This window comes from Typha angustifolia, chromosome 12, assembly GCF_048772165.1.
Source record: "Typha angustifolia cultivar Huaian chromosome 12, ASM4877216v1, whole genome shotgun sequence".
Taxonomy (NCBI): Eukaryota; Viridiplantae; Streptophyta; class Magnoliopsida; order Poales; family Typhaceae; genus Typha; species Typha angustifolia.
The window spans coordinates 2,010,082-2,027,891 of record NC_133250.1 but is presented as its reverse complement, the minus strand read 5'-3'; the positions used below and the strand labels follow the sequence as shown (position 1 = coordinate 2,027,891).

The following is a 17,810-nucleotide window of genomic DNA, read 5'->3' as shown; positions in this document are numbered from 1 at the left end:
GAAGTCTTTGCATCTGGACAGCAAAAGAGAGAGAGAGAGAGAGAGAGAGGGAGAATATAAAAAGTATTCCTTGGCAGTTCCTTGAAGAAATGGAGATGGTATGAGAGAAGCGCGTGGCCTACACGCGGTCACGGATTACAATGAAAGCAAAGTTAATTGGATTCAGAAAAAAAAAGTTAACTTTTATTAAAAAAAGCCAACACCTCTCGTGGCTGCTGAGAAGTTGCATCCCACCATCCAATCTTTTAATGCTACAAACCCTCAAAATATGTGCTGGATCTTCTACTATATATATATATATACATATCTATAAAGGTATCTTTTCATTTCAGACACATGCTGAAGAGTGTTGTTGCTTGAAATCCAATGATAAAAGGGTGGTTTAATTACACAATGCTGTTTCAAACTGTCTGTAGTTGCATGCAGTTCAACTATAAATTTACGAGCATAATGATGCAAAAATAATTTTCGTCTAAAGAGAAATTAATGGCTAAGTTCATAAGCAGTACCTTTCCCATCTGGCATGTCACATTTCTCCTTCTCAAATTAAGGACCAAGTGGCTCCTTAATTGGTGACCAAGAATAGTATTAGTCCTCCTCATAGACTAGTCAAGATGCATGGTATTATATCTATTGATGTTGGACTTCAAATGTGGTCATTAAACAAGCTAGTTGCAATTTTGAAAAGAAAAGAGTCATTAATACGTTGGACTTTGATCCATTACTACTAGTTAAGTAAAAAATAAGGCTAGAATAATAAATATTCATACGGTAGAATATATAAATAAAATCATCTGCCATCACATAGGCACCACCTCCTCCTATACCCTATAAAAGGACACGCATAAGCCCACAGTAATGCATATGGTCTTCTCCAACTGCCCCCCAACTTTAGTCTCCCTTTTAAAAGCTACCCAAATCAAGCCACTAAGAGTTGGAAGAAGTTTGATGGTTTTATTCTTAGAAGAACACCAGACCATGAAGTCTTCTCTCATCTCTTTGCTCTCCTTTTGCTTCCTGATTAGCTTGTATTCCTCAGCGGTGAACTGCCAACAGGCAGCTGATTCATGTAGCTCAAACCTCAGTGGAATCGCCCAGCTCATTCCTTTTAACACCTCCAACTTGCATTGTTTCACTGCATGGAGTTCCCAAGACTTCATTCTCAGAGTACGTTTTATATATATATATGGTAAATAGTTATCATCGATTACTTTGATAAATATATACTAATAAGTTTGTCTTGTGTCCAGTATGGGAACGCCAGCTCCGGGGTGTGGAGCTACGTGGTGTCGGCGCCGGACACGAGCTCGTACGTGGCGGTCGGATTCTCGAGCAAGGGGAAGATGGTCGGGAGCAGCGCGGTGGCCGGGTGGATCACGCCGTCCGGGCCGGGGGTCGTGAAGCAGTACTACCTCGGTGGGGAGAGCTCCGGGGATTGCCCGCCGGACCAGGGTAGCCTGAAGCTTGTGAAGGGCATGGCTGTGATTGTAGCCAAGTCGTCGCGGCTTTACCTCGCGTTTCAGATCGCCGTCGATCAGCCGGCGCCGTATCTGATCTACGCCGTCGGACCCAAGAACAAGCTGCCGTCGTCGCCGGACTACTTCCTGGCGGAGCACCGAACAATGTCCTCGGCTTCCGTCGACTACGCCGCCGGCGGTATGTCTTGGAAAAGCTTATGCTGCTTTATAATGACAAAATTACCCTTATGTCAGTTTGCTAGAGGGGATGGGCATAAAAGTCAAAAAGAAAATTTATCAAAAACACCCTACCATTCTATTTTTATTATTCTTCACACCCTACAACCATATGAATTAATTTCACTCTCACAATAAATTAATTTTTATTTTTTGAAAATTAAAAACTAAAATACATGCCCTTATTTGACTTTAAATTATAGTTTTTTTTTCTATTTATTAGTATATTAATTTAAAAATTTATTAAAGGTCATTTTGGTTTTAGAATTACTTTTTAACTCAGTCATATCTGTAATTTAATTATCAACAAAACTAATAGTAATATATATATTTTGAGGCATTTTAAATAAATGCAAAGAGTTTGAATGATAAAATAAAATAAAATGTAAGATGTTTCTCATAAATTTTCTTTTTTAAATTTTCAAACATAATCCCATCTTATGAGTTATAATTGCTCTCTATATGTCACTTCTTTTTTCACATATGCACTTAAACCTCTTCGAATAAGAAAACCCTAATATAAATAAATATCTTTTAACAAACGGTCAAAAAACCTAGCTCTGATACCATGTTAGATAAAAATACATAAATGCTAAGCATGGCATGTCACAGGGGCAATCTCGGACGCTGAGGATGAGGATGAATCGAGCTTCTCGACGGAGAGGCGGCACGGTCTGCTGGCATTGCTGGGATGGGGAGTTTTGATGCCTCTTGGGGTGATGGCAGCCAGGTATTTTAAACAGCATGACCCTCAATGGTTCTACTCACACATCTCCATCCAAGCCATTGGGTTCGCTTTGGGTCTAGCCGGAATCATTCTTGGGTTCGGACTGGATGAAGACGAAATAGACGATGTGGACGCACACAAGGCTCTGGGAATCGCCATCTTGGTCTTTGGATCCCTCCAGGTTAGTAATAGTAAACTACTAATTAAACTCTCTAATTTCTTAATTATAAGAACTTTCAATTACTTAATGGGACATTTTAGACGCTATTTTTATGTTTGCAATCCATAATGCACACATTACGGGCCATGTCATATGCTCCTTGAATTAATTTTGCAAAGAGAGAAGTCTAATCTTATTCATATTCATGGCAAAGAGAGCCAATTTAAGATTTTATTTGTGTAGTATTATATATATATAAATGAACTGCATAAGTATGAATAGTCTAATTTTTTATTCGACGTATATGATCTATAGTTAGGTCTAACTACTAGCATAAGTAGTATATACTCATTAACTAACAAATAGGGAAAGATATGAAAACTTAAACGATGTCTTACTAAATATCGATATAGTTAGGATTCAAACCTAATTGTCCTGATACAACTTGTGCTCTTTTAGCTAAATGAGTTATATCCCAAGTGCCATTAAGTGCACTCAAGTTAGCCTGTTGTGATAGGAACTGGCCCACTAGCTACTGTCCAGTCTATATAGCTTACCAATGTTGTCACTATTAAAAAGAGAAGTGAAACCAATAAGAAGTTATAAACAATTATAAACTCAAATGTTATTTATACGAGAATTTTATAAATTATATCTTATATTTTATTTTTTTTATGATTCATATTTTATCTTTGAAGTTTTTATAATCCGACACCTATTTTTTTTTATAATTCTCATTTAACATCATCCTCCGTTAATTTAAATGATACTAGCAAAAGAATATTTTGTTGTAACATATGAAATAAGTTATAAATACCTAAATTATTCATACTTTCTTCAGAGGAGTGATAGAGAGAAAAAAAAAATAGTGATAACGATATTTTAGTAATTTAATCTATATTAGTTAGTCAAAATAAAAATTATAGAGAAAAATAAGGAATTGAATTATAAAATCGTGAAAGGCGGGATATGAATCACAAATAACAGTAACATATAGGGCGTGAAATATCCTGTTTATAAATTTTATGTCTCAAACCTATTGATATGCTTGGGACTAGACTACTAGTGTAGTTGTTCTCATTATATTGAATGTCTCTGCTTTGCATTTCTCTTTAGGTGATTGCATTCCTCGCTCGTCCCGACAAAACTTCCAAGATTAGGAAGTACTGGAATTGGTATCACCACTACATCGGACGGACGGCGATCGCCTGTGCAATTGCAAACATATTCTTCGGACTAGCAATCGCAAGCGAGGAAAAATCATGGAGCATTGGTTATGGTGTTTTCTTGGCTGTTTGTGTTATTGCTAGTGTAATTTTAGAAGTTAGGAAGTGCATGAATAATGAGTGATATCTTTTTATAATATGGACACCATACACTGTTATAACTCATCACCTTTGAGCATAGTTGACATGTATGCCTATTTGTTTCAATTTACATGTTCTTTGTTGACTCCCCTTGCAATTTCTTTTCACTTCTATGACATCTAATAATGTATAAGAAATCTTCCACTCTTGTAATTGATAGTGTTACACCTTGGCCTATTGGGTTTGGGTTTGGGTCTTATCATGAAAGGCCCAAGCCATATTAGCTATTTTCCTCTCGTTTTTGAAATATTTTATTTCCTTTTTGAATTTCTATTTTTAAGAATCAATAAGATGTAGAAAGATAATCTCGCTTCCTCTTGATAATGAAACATCATTAAAGGCCTTAGGGTCTGGCTATTAAAGAGCATATCAAGTCAAAAGCCTACTTCTTTATAAATAATGGATAAAATGATGAAGTTGACCTTATAAGTTTGTGGTTTTATATTTAGATGTTAATTGAGATTGCAATATGCAGGCCACTCTTCCATCATTTATGGATAGAGAGCAAAGATAAGGTTGGACTTTTGAAGACAACCATAACAATATCTAGTATTAGAGAAGAATGAGTCCTTACAAGCTTATTGTACTTGAATTGTTCATCATATATATATAAATTTGTCCATACTTGGCCACACTTGGTCATAGAGTATACATAAAATAAAGAATAAATTATAAGCAATAGAGCACTTGTGATTAGAAATTAATTCGGTTTTGGTTTTGGTTTTGATTTATAATTGGTTTCAATTTGGACATATAAAAAAAGCAAAAGAACTGGGGATGAAATAGATTAGCTTCAGTCGATAGCAGTATAAAACAACAAAGATTGAAAATAATGATGGTTTTAACTCCATCTCAAGTCAAACATCACCAATTGCTCCTGGCTTGTGGGCTAAGACTAAGTATATGTTTAGACTTAGTCATGATAAATCCTTCATCTATCATATCCAAAATATGATTAAAAAAAACTACATAAAATAATGTTGGAAGTAAAGTCTTAAGACCTCCTCCAGCAACCCCCCCACCCCTTCAAGCCTTAATTTGCATCTCACCTCTTCCTCCAATCCCAATCCCAATCCCATGGAGGTCTCTCTAATCCCCCTCCTCTTCCTTTCATTCCTTAGCTTCTTCTCTTCCCTAACAGTAAACTCCCAACAGCCAGATTCATGCAGCACAAAGCTTATTAATGTCACCAATCTCCCGTTCAACACCTCCAACTTCCACTGCTTACTTGCATGGAGAAAAGAAGACTTCATCTTAAGGGTATGCTATTTAGATATTTTTATTGCAGTAATTGATATTGTTAACTCACCAATTGTTCTAATACCTTAAGCGATTTAATATGTATGCAGTATATGAACACAGGCCCGGGCTTGTGGAGCTACGTCGTGTCGGCTCCCGACACGGGCTCGTACATCGGGATAGGGTTCTCGAGGCGAGGGCGGATGGTTAGGAGCAGCGCGGTCGTCGGCTGGGTCACGCCGGCCGGACCGGCCGTCGTGAAACAGTACTACCTCGGCGGCAAGAGCTCAGATGAGTGCTTGCCTGACCAGGGTAACTTAAAGTTAGTGAACGACACAATTAAGTTCATATCGCAAGCATCAAGGCTGTACCTCGCTTTCCAGATCTACGTCGACTGGCCCGAGGCGCACTTGATATACTCCGTCGGCCCGCAGGGGTTCCGGCCGTCGTCGCCGGGGTATTACTTGGTGGAGCACCGAGAGGCAGCTACGGCATCCATTGACTACACCACTGGTAGGTGGATGCTTTTGATAAAGTTAATCTATCTTTTTAATTGTTTTTCTTTCACTCTGTAAAACTAACTAAATCCAATATATATAATTGAAACATTAAAATGATAAACTCAAATAGAGTGTTAAATATAAAATATTAAAATTACCATTCTCTAATAGCTCTGATTCTGGTGGGTGGGTGTAGGAGTGGCTTCGGATGCCGGCGGGCTATCGGGGCTCCAGCCGGAGAGGCGGCACGGCCTTCTAGTGCTTCTTGGCTGGGGATTTCTCATCCCAATTGGGGTGATGGCAGCTAGGTACTTCAAACAATATGACCCTCAATGGTTCTACTCCCACATCTTCATCCAAGGGATTGGGTTCGGTTTGGGTCTAGCCGGAATCATTCTTGGGTTCAAACTAGACGACCAGGGCCTCAAAGATGTGGGTGCACACAAGGCTCTTGGAATTACCATTATGGTTCTTGGCTTTCTCCAGGTCAGTTAACTTTTTATAACTTTCCTATTAAGGGTATTATTAGATTTTTGAGTTAAAATGTTTTAGGAAAATTGTAAAAAAAACAAAAGAATTTAAAATAAAAAGAAAAAGAAAAAAAAACCTTGTAGGGTTTAATCTATCTAAGCTTAAATTGAAATTAATTTCAAATCTAATTTTATAATTAGTTCGAACTGAAATAATTTTAATTTGAGTTAGTTAAAATGAGTCCATCAATAAGTTATTTCAAACTTAGAATCAATTCGAGCTTAAATTAAGTCCGACAAATTTAAAATAAGATCTGATTCAATAGTGAAAGTATAAGGAATAGTAATATTATAGTCATATGTATTATATAAATAATATTAAAATTTATATATTTTTCTATTTTTGAGCCTCTATATTTTATAAAAATGATCTTTTTAACACTTTGATTTTATTTTTTAACTCACTATATTAACATATAGGAATCTAAAAAGAAATATTTAATTTTGATTAAGGTGATATTCTTAAAATTTCTAAGCTACCTTTATTATGCCCATAATGACCTCATAAGTCATAGTTTTGTACTCATAATCGTATTCTTTTTTTTTTATCTCGATTGTTCTTATTATTTTTTATATTATTTAATGTTAAGTTATTCATATTCCCTTGGGGTTCATGATGTATATTTTTTCTTGACAATTTTTCAAAATCTTATTAAAATTTTTTACGAATAATTTTCTACATATATTTTAAATATAAATTAGTTATGTTTATAAATTTTCTTATATTTTATTGTTTGATTGTAAAATATAATAATTATTTTGAATAAGTTTATATACACATTTATATTTAGTTATTAACTATGAATAAATATGTTAATTATAACAGAAATCGTTTTTTGAGAAATATGTATAACTTTATTGCACTCATCTAATTATGATAAAAATTTATGTATAAATAACTTATCTTATATAAGATTTGATCAAAATATATTTAAATGATCATAATTTATAAATAAATATTTCTTACGCATCAACCAAACACCACATAAATATTTAATTCTCATTCTTTAATCTGAATCAATTGTTAAGTCCATGAGATGCAATTTGCACAGAAATTTTCAAACTTGGCCTTACTAAATTTGATTAGATGAGATAAAGTAAGATTTTTAATGCCTAGCTATTTACTTGGATAACTTATACATGGTGATTTATCCATTTGATTACGAGATAATGCAAATATAAAATAGAAATAAAATAAGGACTTATGATAAAATGTGGTGGTATTTCATATGAATTGGATAAAAAAAAATTAAAAGATAAGAATAGTTTTTATTGTGATAGTAATTTATTATTCGCTAAAAAATAATTTAACTTAATTAACCATAATTTACACAATATATGTACTATATTTAAATAGCATTGTAGATGGACATTACATGTTAAGATCTTTATAATACCGTCTTTGGTACCATTGAATTCTTTTTTATATATAAATATACTCTTTCAAAGATATAAACAAGTATAGATGATGCATTTTTTTTATATCAAATTATAGGTGATGGCATTATTTGCTCGTCCTCAAAAGATATCAAAGGTAAGAAAATATTGGAATTGGTATCACCACTATTTTGGACGGTCTGCAATAATTTGTGCGATTGCAAATATATTCCTTGGACTAAAAATTGCTAAGGAAGATAACCCATGGAAAATTACTTATGGTGTTTTCTTAGCAATTTTGGTCATTGTTTCTACTTTTCTGGAGATTAGGAAATGCATGAAAAATGCGTGAGATATTATTGCAATTCATCACTTTGATAGCTTAGCTCGTGTATGTAACTTTTTGATTTCATCACTTTGATATCTTAGCTCATGCTTGTGCATTTTCAATTGGATTAGTTAAACACTGAAAACTTTTGTATATGAGTTGTATTGTTTAATGAATTCAATATTTTAAGACAATTATTTATAATGAAAAAAATTAAATATATTAGAAAATAGATACTTCCTTTGAAAAATAACCTGCATGATTTTATATAGATTATAAAATTTTAAAATTTTATGAAGAGCTTTAATATGAGCGCAATTTTAATGTGGGCTGATTTATACAGGTTAATTCAGGTAGTTGTTGAATACACTCTAACATATCAATCATGTGCATCCGATAGCTCTAATTATGTACATAAAATATAAGGGGCGTAAGATTTGAGCGAGCACGATTAAAGTTGTCAAATATATAATATTGATACATTAGTATAAAATCAGCCCTTATCATATCTCAACCATTTCAATATTGGGTTAAATAAATGATTTCTCTGTAGATAAAAATTACTTTACCTCATCTTAAACTTTGTTGTTTTATATAAGTAAATCTCCAAAATCTTATTTTTGTATTATTAACCCTCTATAAACTTTTAACTAAATTGTAACAGTTAGATTTTCCATCTAGAATTAATAGTGAACGACTTATTTTTTATCCTAACATATAATTTTAATTTAAACAAATATCACAAAACATATAGGCATCTTTTATCAAAATATTTTCACTAAATAATATTCATATTAGTATGATACTATCTTTAGATACCAAATGAATGTCTATTTATATAAATATTTTTCCTATTAAAGATATAAAAAGATAGAGATGAATTATTCTTCTTAAAATTGTAGACAATAAATTATCTGCTCATCATTAAAAGATATTAAAAAGTAAAGAAATATTAGAATTGTTATTTAAACTACTTTAGATGGTTTGCGATAATTTGTCTGATTGTAGATATATTTCTTAGATTAAGAACTATCGGAAAAAATAACTCTCGAGAAAGTTTAGGTTATTACTTCTTCTTTTTCAAGATTAGAAAGTATATGATAAATAAGTGAGATATTATTTTAATGCATCAATCTTGATGGCTTAGCTAGTGCCGGTCGTCTTTTTAATTAGATTAGTTGAGCATTAAAATTTTTATTTATGAGTTATTTTATTTAATGAATTCAATATTTTGAGGGCTTAATTATATTTTGCCCCCTATATTTTGACCTGATATCATTTTGTCTCCCTATACTATAAAAGCATACGAATACCATCCTAGACTTTTGAAAAGCTTCAACTAAACCCATGTATTAATTAGCCTTTGGTGAGTTAAAACTCACGTAACAAACATGTGAACATTATGCTTTTTTTAGATAAACTAAATTACCCTTATAAAGGGCAAAAAAAACTTTTGAATAATTTTGTCCTCATCTCCTTCTTATAACTAAAAAAGCAAAATAGAAATACATAATTGGATGTTGTAGCATTTAAGTAAGCAACGAGAAAGAAAGTTACTACAGTGAGGCAAAGGAGAACCAAATTTTATCATCTTCATATGAGATAGGGATGCGTGCTCATTAAAGTAAAAATAGAATTCATCTGCTATGATTTTAGAAGAAAGTTGAAATATTAACAATGTCATGACAAGTGTTTTTTCAAAAACACAAAATGGAAGATAAGATGAGAAGGGAAGAAGATGGGTTTCTCCCAATTGGTAACAGGTAAGAGTAGATAGATAATTTTATGTTATCAACTAATAAACATTTATATTTCCCTCCATTAATAGAGGGATAGAAAAGTAATTTTAGGTCATTTGTTAACAGCATCTAAGGGGTTGTAGCTTTTCAAAAGTCTAAAGTGGTATTTGTATGTTTTTATAATATAATGGGGTAAAGTGATACTGAGTCTAAGTACAGAGAGACAAAGTGTAATTAAGCTTATCTTGAGGCAAAAATCATTTATAATGAAAAATAAAATGTATTTGAAAATTGATACTTTCTTTAAAAAATATTCTACATAGTTTTATACAAATAATCAAACATTAAAAATATAAAATTACTTATTGTTGTATTACAATCTTTATATTTCAAACTTTGTGAAGAGCTTCAACATGATTGCAATTTCAGTATAGGCTGATCTGTGCCGGTCGGTTTGGGTAACCATAGGATGCATAATGACTTATCAATTGTGTGCATTCAACGACTCTAATTATGCTTAAAAAAAAATAAGTGGTCATAAAATTTGAGTGAGCATGATAAAAATCGTCGGATATATATAATTGATCCATTAACATAAGATCAGTCATCATCAAGTCCCAAACACTTTAATATTGGGTTATATTTTACTTCTTTGTAATTTGGATAAATATCTCATCTTAAACATTTTTGTATAACTAAGACTCTCGCTCCTTAAACTTTTTTTATATCACTAAGTCTCTATAAGCTTTTAGCTAGTTTACAATAATTAGATTTTTCATCCAAGAGTTATTAGTAAATATATATTTCTTTTATCTTATAATATAATTATAATTTAAATAAAAATCACTTCTTCTTTTTTCTTCGTATCATTAAGTCACTCTAATTTTTATTTAATAGAACTATAGAAGCAAGGTTATTTAAGTTATTTTATTATCTTTATTAATAATAAATATAATTACAGTTTAACTAAAATTCTAAAGGGGCACTTGACATAATAAAATTTAAAAAAAATAAATAATTTTGGACCAAAATATAAGGAAAAAATGCATTTACCCTTTAAACTTATATTTAGTCATTGATATTATCTCAAGATCATAAATTTTAAAATATATGAAAAATAATCTATATGTATTAAGCTTTTTGTGCTAATGCACTTTTCCATCAAGCTCTTGTTCTTTTACTTGAGTTGAATGAAGTGATTAAGATAAGTAGAATAATCTCATATGAAGTTTTAGTAATTCTATAATAGCAATAAAATCAATGATCGGATCCACGAATAAAGTTGACTAATAAACCCACTTTATTATCTTTGAAACAAAGATTTAATAGTACAATACCCTAACAAACATATATGTTATACTAATAGATGAAACAATGAATAGTTCATAATGTAACTTACTATGCTCTTAAAAATATTTCTTATAAGCTTTGGGCTACTTCTGACTTGAATATTTTGTGTGATCTTATTCATTAATAAGCTAAATCTATAGGGAAAAAAATAAAATCTCAAATTTTTGAAAAGTAAAAATGACATTTAGTTGGATCATAATTTTTATGTTTAAAATTTTATAAAGAACTTCAACATGAGCATAATTTCGATGTGGGTTGATCTACATGGATCGATTCGAGCATTCGTTAGATGGTACTAATGTATTGATTATCCGTATTTATGATTTCAATCAGACTCGAAGGAAAATATAAGGGGTTATAGAATTTAGGCCAGCGCAATCAAAATTATTAAATATATAAATTTGTTCCATTATGAATATTTTATAGTTAACCTAAGTGTTGACTTACATAAAATCTGCCCTCATCTAACTTCAACCATTTTAATATTTAGTTAAATTTACATCTCTATATTTTGGACAAAAATCACTTTATATCTACTTAAATAATTTTGTATCATTTAAGCCTTTCTAAATATTTTATGATTGTAACCCTTAAATTTTCATCCAAAATTAATATTGCACGTATAATTTTTATTCTAACATATAATTTTAATTTAGATAAAAAAATTAAACAAAATCACTTTTCTTTTTTATCATGAAGTAGCCATGAATTTTATTTAATAAAAGCAGAAATATTTAAATTATTTATTATCTTCGTTAATAGGATTATAAGGACGGTGTCGGATATAATAAAAAAATTTAAGAAAGTAAAATAATTCCATCTTGAGATCATAAATTTCAACAGTTAGGAGTAGTATAATAAATAATATCTTATTTTTTTTATAAATTTATTAGTCCAAAGAACTAATATAAATATTTAATCTTGTATACAGTAAAATAAAACATACACCAATTCACAATTAAGCCCCCCTATAACAAATAAATTACAAAATTATATACACTTCCTTCTTCCCTCCACCAAAAAGAATCGCAGGCACAGCGTGTACCATTCCACCTCGTGATTCGTTCGTGTGGCATGATACGCCGACTTTATCCTCTCCTGACCGTCCGATCTACACCACCACAGGCAGCCGTAGCCGGCGCCGATGTGCTCCCTCCTCCGCCGAGCGCCACAGCCGCTGTCTCCACATGCGTGAGCAGATATTCGTAGATCTTCTTCCTCAGCCGTCCGATCGTCTCCGGCGAGACTCCTCCGCCGCCGCCGCTGCCCTCCTCGTCCTCCACCGCCGCCTCGCCTTCCAGCCAATCGTTCACCTTCTTCAGCTGCGACAGCATTCCTGCCACCTGATCCCGATCGAACGGCCCACCCGCCGCAACGTCGGCGTCCAGGAACCTCTCCACAAACCCTACGAACCACCTCGCCGTCTCCTCCCGCATCAACTTCGCTAGCTTCACCCCCTCCGCCGCCCCTGCCCCGCGGACCCACCCCGGCACCGGAGCCGCCTCCTCCTTTGTGCGCCGCGCTGGCGCCGCCGGTGAAGGCGAAGGCCGAGCCTTCGGTTGGGATGGCTTCGAGGCGGCGGCGACCACCGCCGCCACCGGCGCCGGATCTCCGGCGGAAGGGGACCAAGGATGAGGAGGGGGTTTAGGGCCGTAGAGGGTGAACGGGGAGAGATCGGTGGAGAGGGCGGCGTGGACCCATGAGGCGGCGAGCTTGCGGTGGTCGTCGGCGGAGCAGCGTAGAGTTTCGTCTTCGGTCTGGTCACCACTTACGATAGGGGGTGAGTGGTCAGGTGAGGTTACCGAGCCGGCGACGAGGGTCGCGCGAGCGAGGGTGGCGTGGAGGGAGAGGAATTGCTCCACGGCGGGATGGGGGTTATCCTCCTTCGCGGTGGATGTTAGCTCAGCATACACACTAACACCATAAAAAAATAAAATAATAATGAAATTCTCCTCTGAAATAGGGAATATTAACACTTTAAACCCTACACTTTTATGATTTTACTATTACACCCTACTTTTTCAATAGGATTTAATTAACTCACATCATATAACACAAGAACTAAATATAAATGTGATTAACTATTTTCAATACCTCCTGTTTTAGACTTCATTCTCAGAGAACACCACATTTAATCAAAATTGACTAAAAGGTAATCAAAGGGAGAATATTCAGTTAGAATCAAACTTGTTAGTGAGAAAAGATGAGGATATCATCTTTAAATCAAGTTTGATACAAACTAAATATAACTTCTTTTCTCTTATGGGAGTGTTTTCTGATTAATAAAAGTCCTACACATTGGGCTCCAAATATAAATATTGATGTTGGAAAAGGAAATATTAATATATTATCTATCAATAATTCACCTCCCTTGGTCCATGTGAGGATTGGATAAACAACTAGCAGTATGATGAATGATGATTTCTTTCTACTATAGAAGTATTTTCTTCTATCATACACCTTCTACCAATTTAGTAGTCCAGATATCATGTCCTACAATTATTTTAGCATCACATACAGCAAGGCACACTAAACTTCATGTGCAGAAAGTTCTGCTGATGGATTGTTATTTGATCTGAATAAATGCTAACCAGATTCCAGATTGGCTTATATGATTTTAAATGTATGAAGTAGGAACCTTCTTTCCTACATTATGTATCCAAAATATAGATCTGTTGATTGAAAGATCCTCTGCACTCTATTCATCATTGCAAGATTGTTGTCAGCGTAACGATCATTTCAGATAAAACTTAGAATCCACCGTCGCAAATGGGAACTTCTTTCTTGGCAACTTTATTTCCTCAAAAAATTTATTCAGTCCTTGCTTCTTGCCTGTGCTTTAGCTCATATCTATAATGCTGATATGTCATCAAAGTTGAAACTCTCCAACTATAAGATGTTTGTTTTGATACTCAATTCAACCCTAAGCTTGAGTACTATAACAAATGAAGCATATCATCTCAAGAATGGTTATCTTCCAAATACAGATTCTATGATATAGTAGAATTTACAAACTAAAAGGAACAGGAAAGCAGATAGCCTAGACTACCTGCAATTGAAATGGTTAAAATTGGACAACGGAATCATATAAAACAAGTCAATATTGTCGGCATGGAAATCCTATCAGAAGATGAACTCTTAATGGTCAGAATAACTAAAAGATAACAAAATCGAAGAGTAACTATCATTTTGAAGAGGTCATACCTAAGGCACCGTATCAAGGTCTCTGCAGAAGAAGCTTCTCGCATAGCCTCAATTGCAGCTAATTCGGCTGCGTCCCTGTACTTTATGACCACCTAATGTAAAAGTAGATATAAAATTAATAATAAGTGAATAAATAATAGTAAAAACACAATATATCATGTTTCACTGAAATTGCAACATTGTGCCTTGCAGCACAACCAGCAGCATTGTGCAGGCTGTCACACGGGCATCACAATCCTTTAATGAAATATAGAACCTAATAATAGCATGCAAATACTTCTTGTAGGAAACAACCAACTAGGAAAAACCATTGCTGTCAATTATAAGTAGATGACAGAAACAATACCTTTCCAAGTTTTGTGAGAGAAGATGAAACTGAGCCCCATGAGGCACTTCCATTTGTCAATTTTCTGCTGCTGGGGATAACTTTGACTAGGTTGCCAAGTGGTAGATTGCGAGTGGCGTCCATTGACTTCTTTACAAGGGGGATTCTTTGCTTATTTGATCTATCAGAATCTTCCACTGTTACAGTAGGATTCCCTTTCTTCAAAGGGGTTTGAGCCCTACTGTCTTCTTTAGGTAACTTCTCATCTATGGCCAACTTTCTTCGAGGAACCTGTTAGTTTACACAAGGAAATACTAAGGTGAACTCATACAGAAATACTAGAATATCCATAAGATAACTGCAGTTTCTTTGCATTTTCAATATAGATGATGTAGACTTGAACAGAAATGAAGAATGATATGTTTACATCCTGTGCCTGAATAAGTCAAAGACATCACAAACCGAAAGTCAGAGGAGAAGAGAGAGAAATATAGAAGAACATTGTTATCTAGACCTACTACTTAATCCAAATAAAATCTGCAGCAACCAATTTCAGAATATCATCAGAAGTTGGCATTCGGTGGCGGCATACAAAATTTTTGCTTACTTCTCCTTGACTTATCATACTCAAACTTCAGCATTCTTAACTATTAAAACCTTGAAGAAAGGGTATCCTTGCACTGGAACTTATTTAAAAATTAATTTAGATAAGTAAAACAAAATAATGAGATGCACTCTAACAGTTTCCAAGATGGCAAGATACTAAAGGTTAGAAATAGTCTTGATGGTTCATAGCATTACAGTATTTAAAGCATATGAGAAGGCAGAGCAAAAAAAAAAAAAAAAGTTTTCTCAAAGCTCAACAATACTAAAGATATAGATAAATACAACTCATAGAAACTATTAAGATTAGATAAGAGTCATAGAAACTCACTGAAGAACTTCGTGCTTCAGGTTTAGGCTCAATCTTAGCTGCTCTGTTATTACTATAATCTTTCCCCTTTGGCTCTACATTTCCTTCCCAGCTCTTTCTTAAAGCCTTAGGACCTGAAGATGCCAGATTTCCTAAGAAGTTACCAGAGGTAGATTTCCTGCCAGCAGCTGTTGCCTTTAGAACAGAAGCTGCCCTCTCCAACAAACCTAGCTTCGAAGGTGTAGACTTCTCTGTCCTTTTAACTTTTGGCTGCTGCTTAACTCCATTGGGTATCTTCTCAAACGATGTTGACAGTGAATGACAACTAGTTGGGGATGAAGGAATTGACCTCGACAATGATCTCGACCTAACATGACGAACTTCCTTCTTCTCCTCCACACTACTTACAGATAGTTTCGAGAGAGAAGATGTTGACCTACTGAGTGATGACCTTCTACTATCCAATGCCTCAACTTTGGTCGTTATTATTGACTTCATTAACTTGATCCTCTCTTTATCCAATGTTAGATTGCTAAGAGTCATAGAGTCAGTTGATGCTTGTGATTTCTCAATATTTACGACACCAGAAGAGGTAGAAGTGAGATCCTCAGGACGACCAACACAAGGGTGGCGTCCAGGAACCGGCCTGACTCCTTTAACGATTGGCACAGGGGAGGCTGCCATGAGGCGCTCGACATGGATGAATTGGCCCAGTTGGATATTATCACTCAAGATGAGCTCGTTGTCTTCATTATCTAGGGAGACATATGTTGCATGGGAGGAATCTGAGACCTTTAGATAGAAACCCTTGTTGGAATAGAGATCCCCACCAGCAAGGGCAGGAACAATGCTGACCACCTGAAGGAGACAAGAACGGTGCCGACCTGCAACCTTATCATCGGAATTCATATGCTGGAGGAGCTTGAGAAGAACCCCAGGGACCAAACCAGCCATTGGTCTCTATAGCATAAATTCTCTGCAATAAGGCAATATAAACAAACAAATTCAACTTAGAACAACAAGAAAACTCAAACAACAAACAGAGATTTCTAGCTCAAGAATTTCTTGAATATAAATAAACCCCAAATGTTGAAATCATCAGATGTCTACTGTTTTCTTTTTTAACCGAAGTGATTGTGATTAGCGACTTGAGCATGTTTATAAATACTAGACAGGAAAATGTTCAATTAGCAGAAATCCAGGAACGAAACTATTACAAGATGAGATATCTCTGAGAATTTGAGACACCGAGACAACCAAAGAGATTTCCTTAAAAACAAAAGTTGTTGCAAATCTATGGAACTCTAGGCTTGAAATATTCAGGATCAGAGTTCTCATAGACTATGAAGTCATGAATCAAGAATTGAAAAACCCAAAAGGAGCAATCAAATTTGACTCCTCATATGTGACTCAAAAGTACAACACCAACCTAAAAAAGTATTTTCTGAAAGCTCAACTAGAAATAGCATCGAGGTCTTGTAGTCTTTTAGTGAGGAAAGGAGCCAATTTTGACCTTGAATGATACCATTCTGCCTTACAGTCGACCAAATGCATCACTTGATAATAGCATGTGCAATAGATGGAGATTTAAACAGAATTTGACCAAACCGGGGGAGAACAACATAAAAGGCTAATTATTATACGTTGACCTATAAGCCATCCTAATTGTAAAAAGATCAGATCTATTTAATCCGTTGAGAAATATTAACAAACAGTTACACTACACATATTTCTCAGGGAAATCCCAATACGAATCACACCTCCTCCTCAAAACCCAAACGCAAACTCCCTCCTATTAAAATGAAAACGGGAAAAAAAAAATCAGCCTTTTGTAGATCCAAAGTACTCCAGAGACACAAACAAGAGCATTAAAAATAAAAAAAGCACCACCTTTAATTCAAAAAAGAGCATTTCGAATATAATCGAAACCAACCTTTCAACTAATAGCGATCGAAAGTCATGGAGATCTCTCTGGAAACCAAAGAGGACAGCGATATCTCGACACCCAACAGCGGAAAAATCAGGAATTTAATGCGTCGCTGACTGCTACGTTGGGGTAACAGGTGAGAAGACAAAAACAAAGGTGCGAAGAAAGATTACGTTGATACAGAGGAGGGACGAAAAGGTACAATTTTCTTTTTCCCCTGTCGCAAGGAGACTGAGGAGCTCCAGTAAAGAAGAACGGTGGACTCCGAGGGCATTTAAAGTGGATAAGAGAGAGAGAGAGAGAGAGAGAGAGAGAGAGAGACTGAGTACTTTCTTGTTTCTTTGCTTCTCTTCTCGCCCTATTAATGCTGGAGAACTGTTTTTAACCTGACACAATCCCAATTTCTCTCTGCCTCTCTGGTATCTGTCCA

The 17,810-nt window shown here is 34.5% G+C and overlaps 3 protein-coding genes across 5 annotated transcripts; 2 read left to right on the top strand and 1 right to left on the bottom strand.

The window, feature by feature from the left end:
* Nucleotides 1-895: 895 nt before the first annotated feature.
* LOC140772427 (cytochrome b561 and DOMON domain-containing protein At3g07570-like) lies at nucleotides 896-3,998 on the top strand. Its single transcript, XM_073114497.1, has 4 exons — nucleotides 896-1,167; nucleotides 1,251-1,656; nucleotides 2,307-2,602; nucleotides 3,698-3,998. Exons 1-4 carry the CDS (start codon nucleotides 949-951, stop codon nucleotides 3,929-3,931), a joined length of 1,155 nt encoding a protein of 384 aa, XP_072970598.1. The 5' UTR covers nucleotides 896-948; the 3' UTR covers nucleotides 3,932-3,998.
* Nucleotides 3,999-4,987: 989 nt separating this feature from the next.
* LOC140772368 (cytochrome b561 and DOMON domain-containing protein At3g07570-like) lies at nucleotides 4,988-8,380 on the top strand. Its single transcript, XM_073114414.1, has 4 exons — nucleotides 4,988-5,208; nucleotides 5,298-5,700; nucleotides 5,884-6,173; nucleotides 7,713-8,380. The coding sequence occupies exons 1-4, from the start codon at nucleotides 5,026-5,028 to the stop codon at nucleotides 7,944-7,946; spliced, it is 1,110 nt and encodes a 369-aa protein (XP_072970515.1). The 5' UTR covers nucleotides 4,988-5,025; the 3' UTR covers nucleotides 7,947-8,380.
* A 3,481-nt stretch (nucleotides 8,381-11,861) lies between these two features.
* LOC140772327 (uncharacterized) lies at nucleotides 11,862-17,810 on the bottom strand. 3 transcript variants are annotated; one of them, XM_073114348.1, is made up of 6 exons: nucleotides 17,387-17,810; nucleotides 17,214-17,245; nucleotides 15,475-16,429; nucleotides 14,562-14,831; nucleotides 14,216-14,307; nucleotides 11,862-12,925 (listed from the first exon to the last, which is right to left on the bottom strand). In XM_073114348.1, the coding sequence occupies exons 3-6, from the start codon at nucleotides 16,405-16,407 to the stop codon at nucleotides 12,100-12,102; spliced, it is 2,121 nt and encodes a 706-aa protein (XP_072970449.1). In that variant the 5' UTR covers nucleotides 16,408-16,429; nucleotides 17,214-17,245; nucleotides 17,387-17,810; the 3' UTR covers nucleotides 11,862-12,099. The 3 variants fall into 3 exon arrangements, with proteins under 3 accessions (XP_072970449.1, XP_072970448.1, XP_072970450.1); XM_073114347.1 differs by lacking the exon at nucleotides 17,214-17,245; XM_073114349.1 differs by lacking the exons at nucleotides 17,214-17,245; nucleotides 17,387-17,810 and adding an exon at nucleotides 16,671-16,861.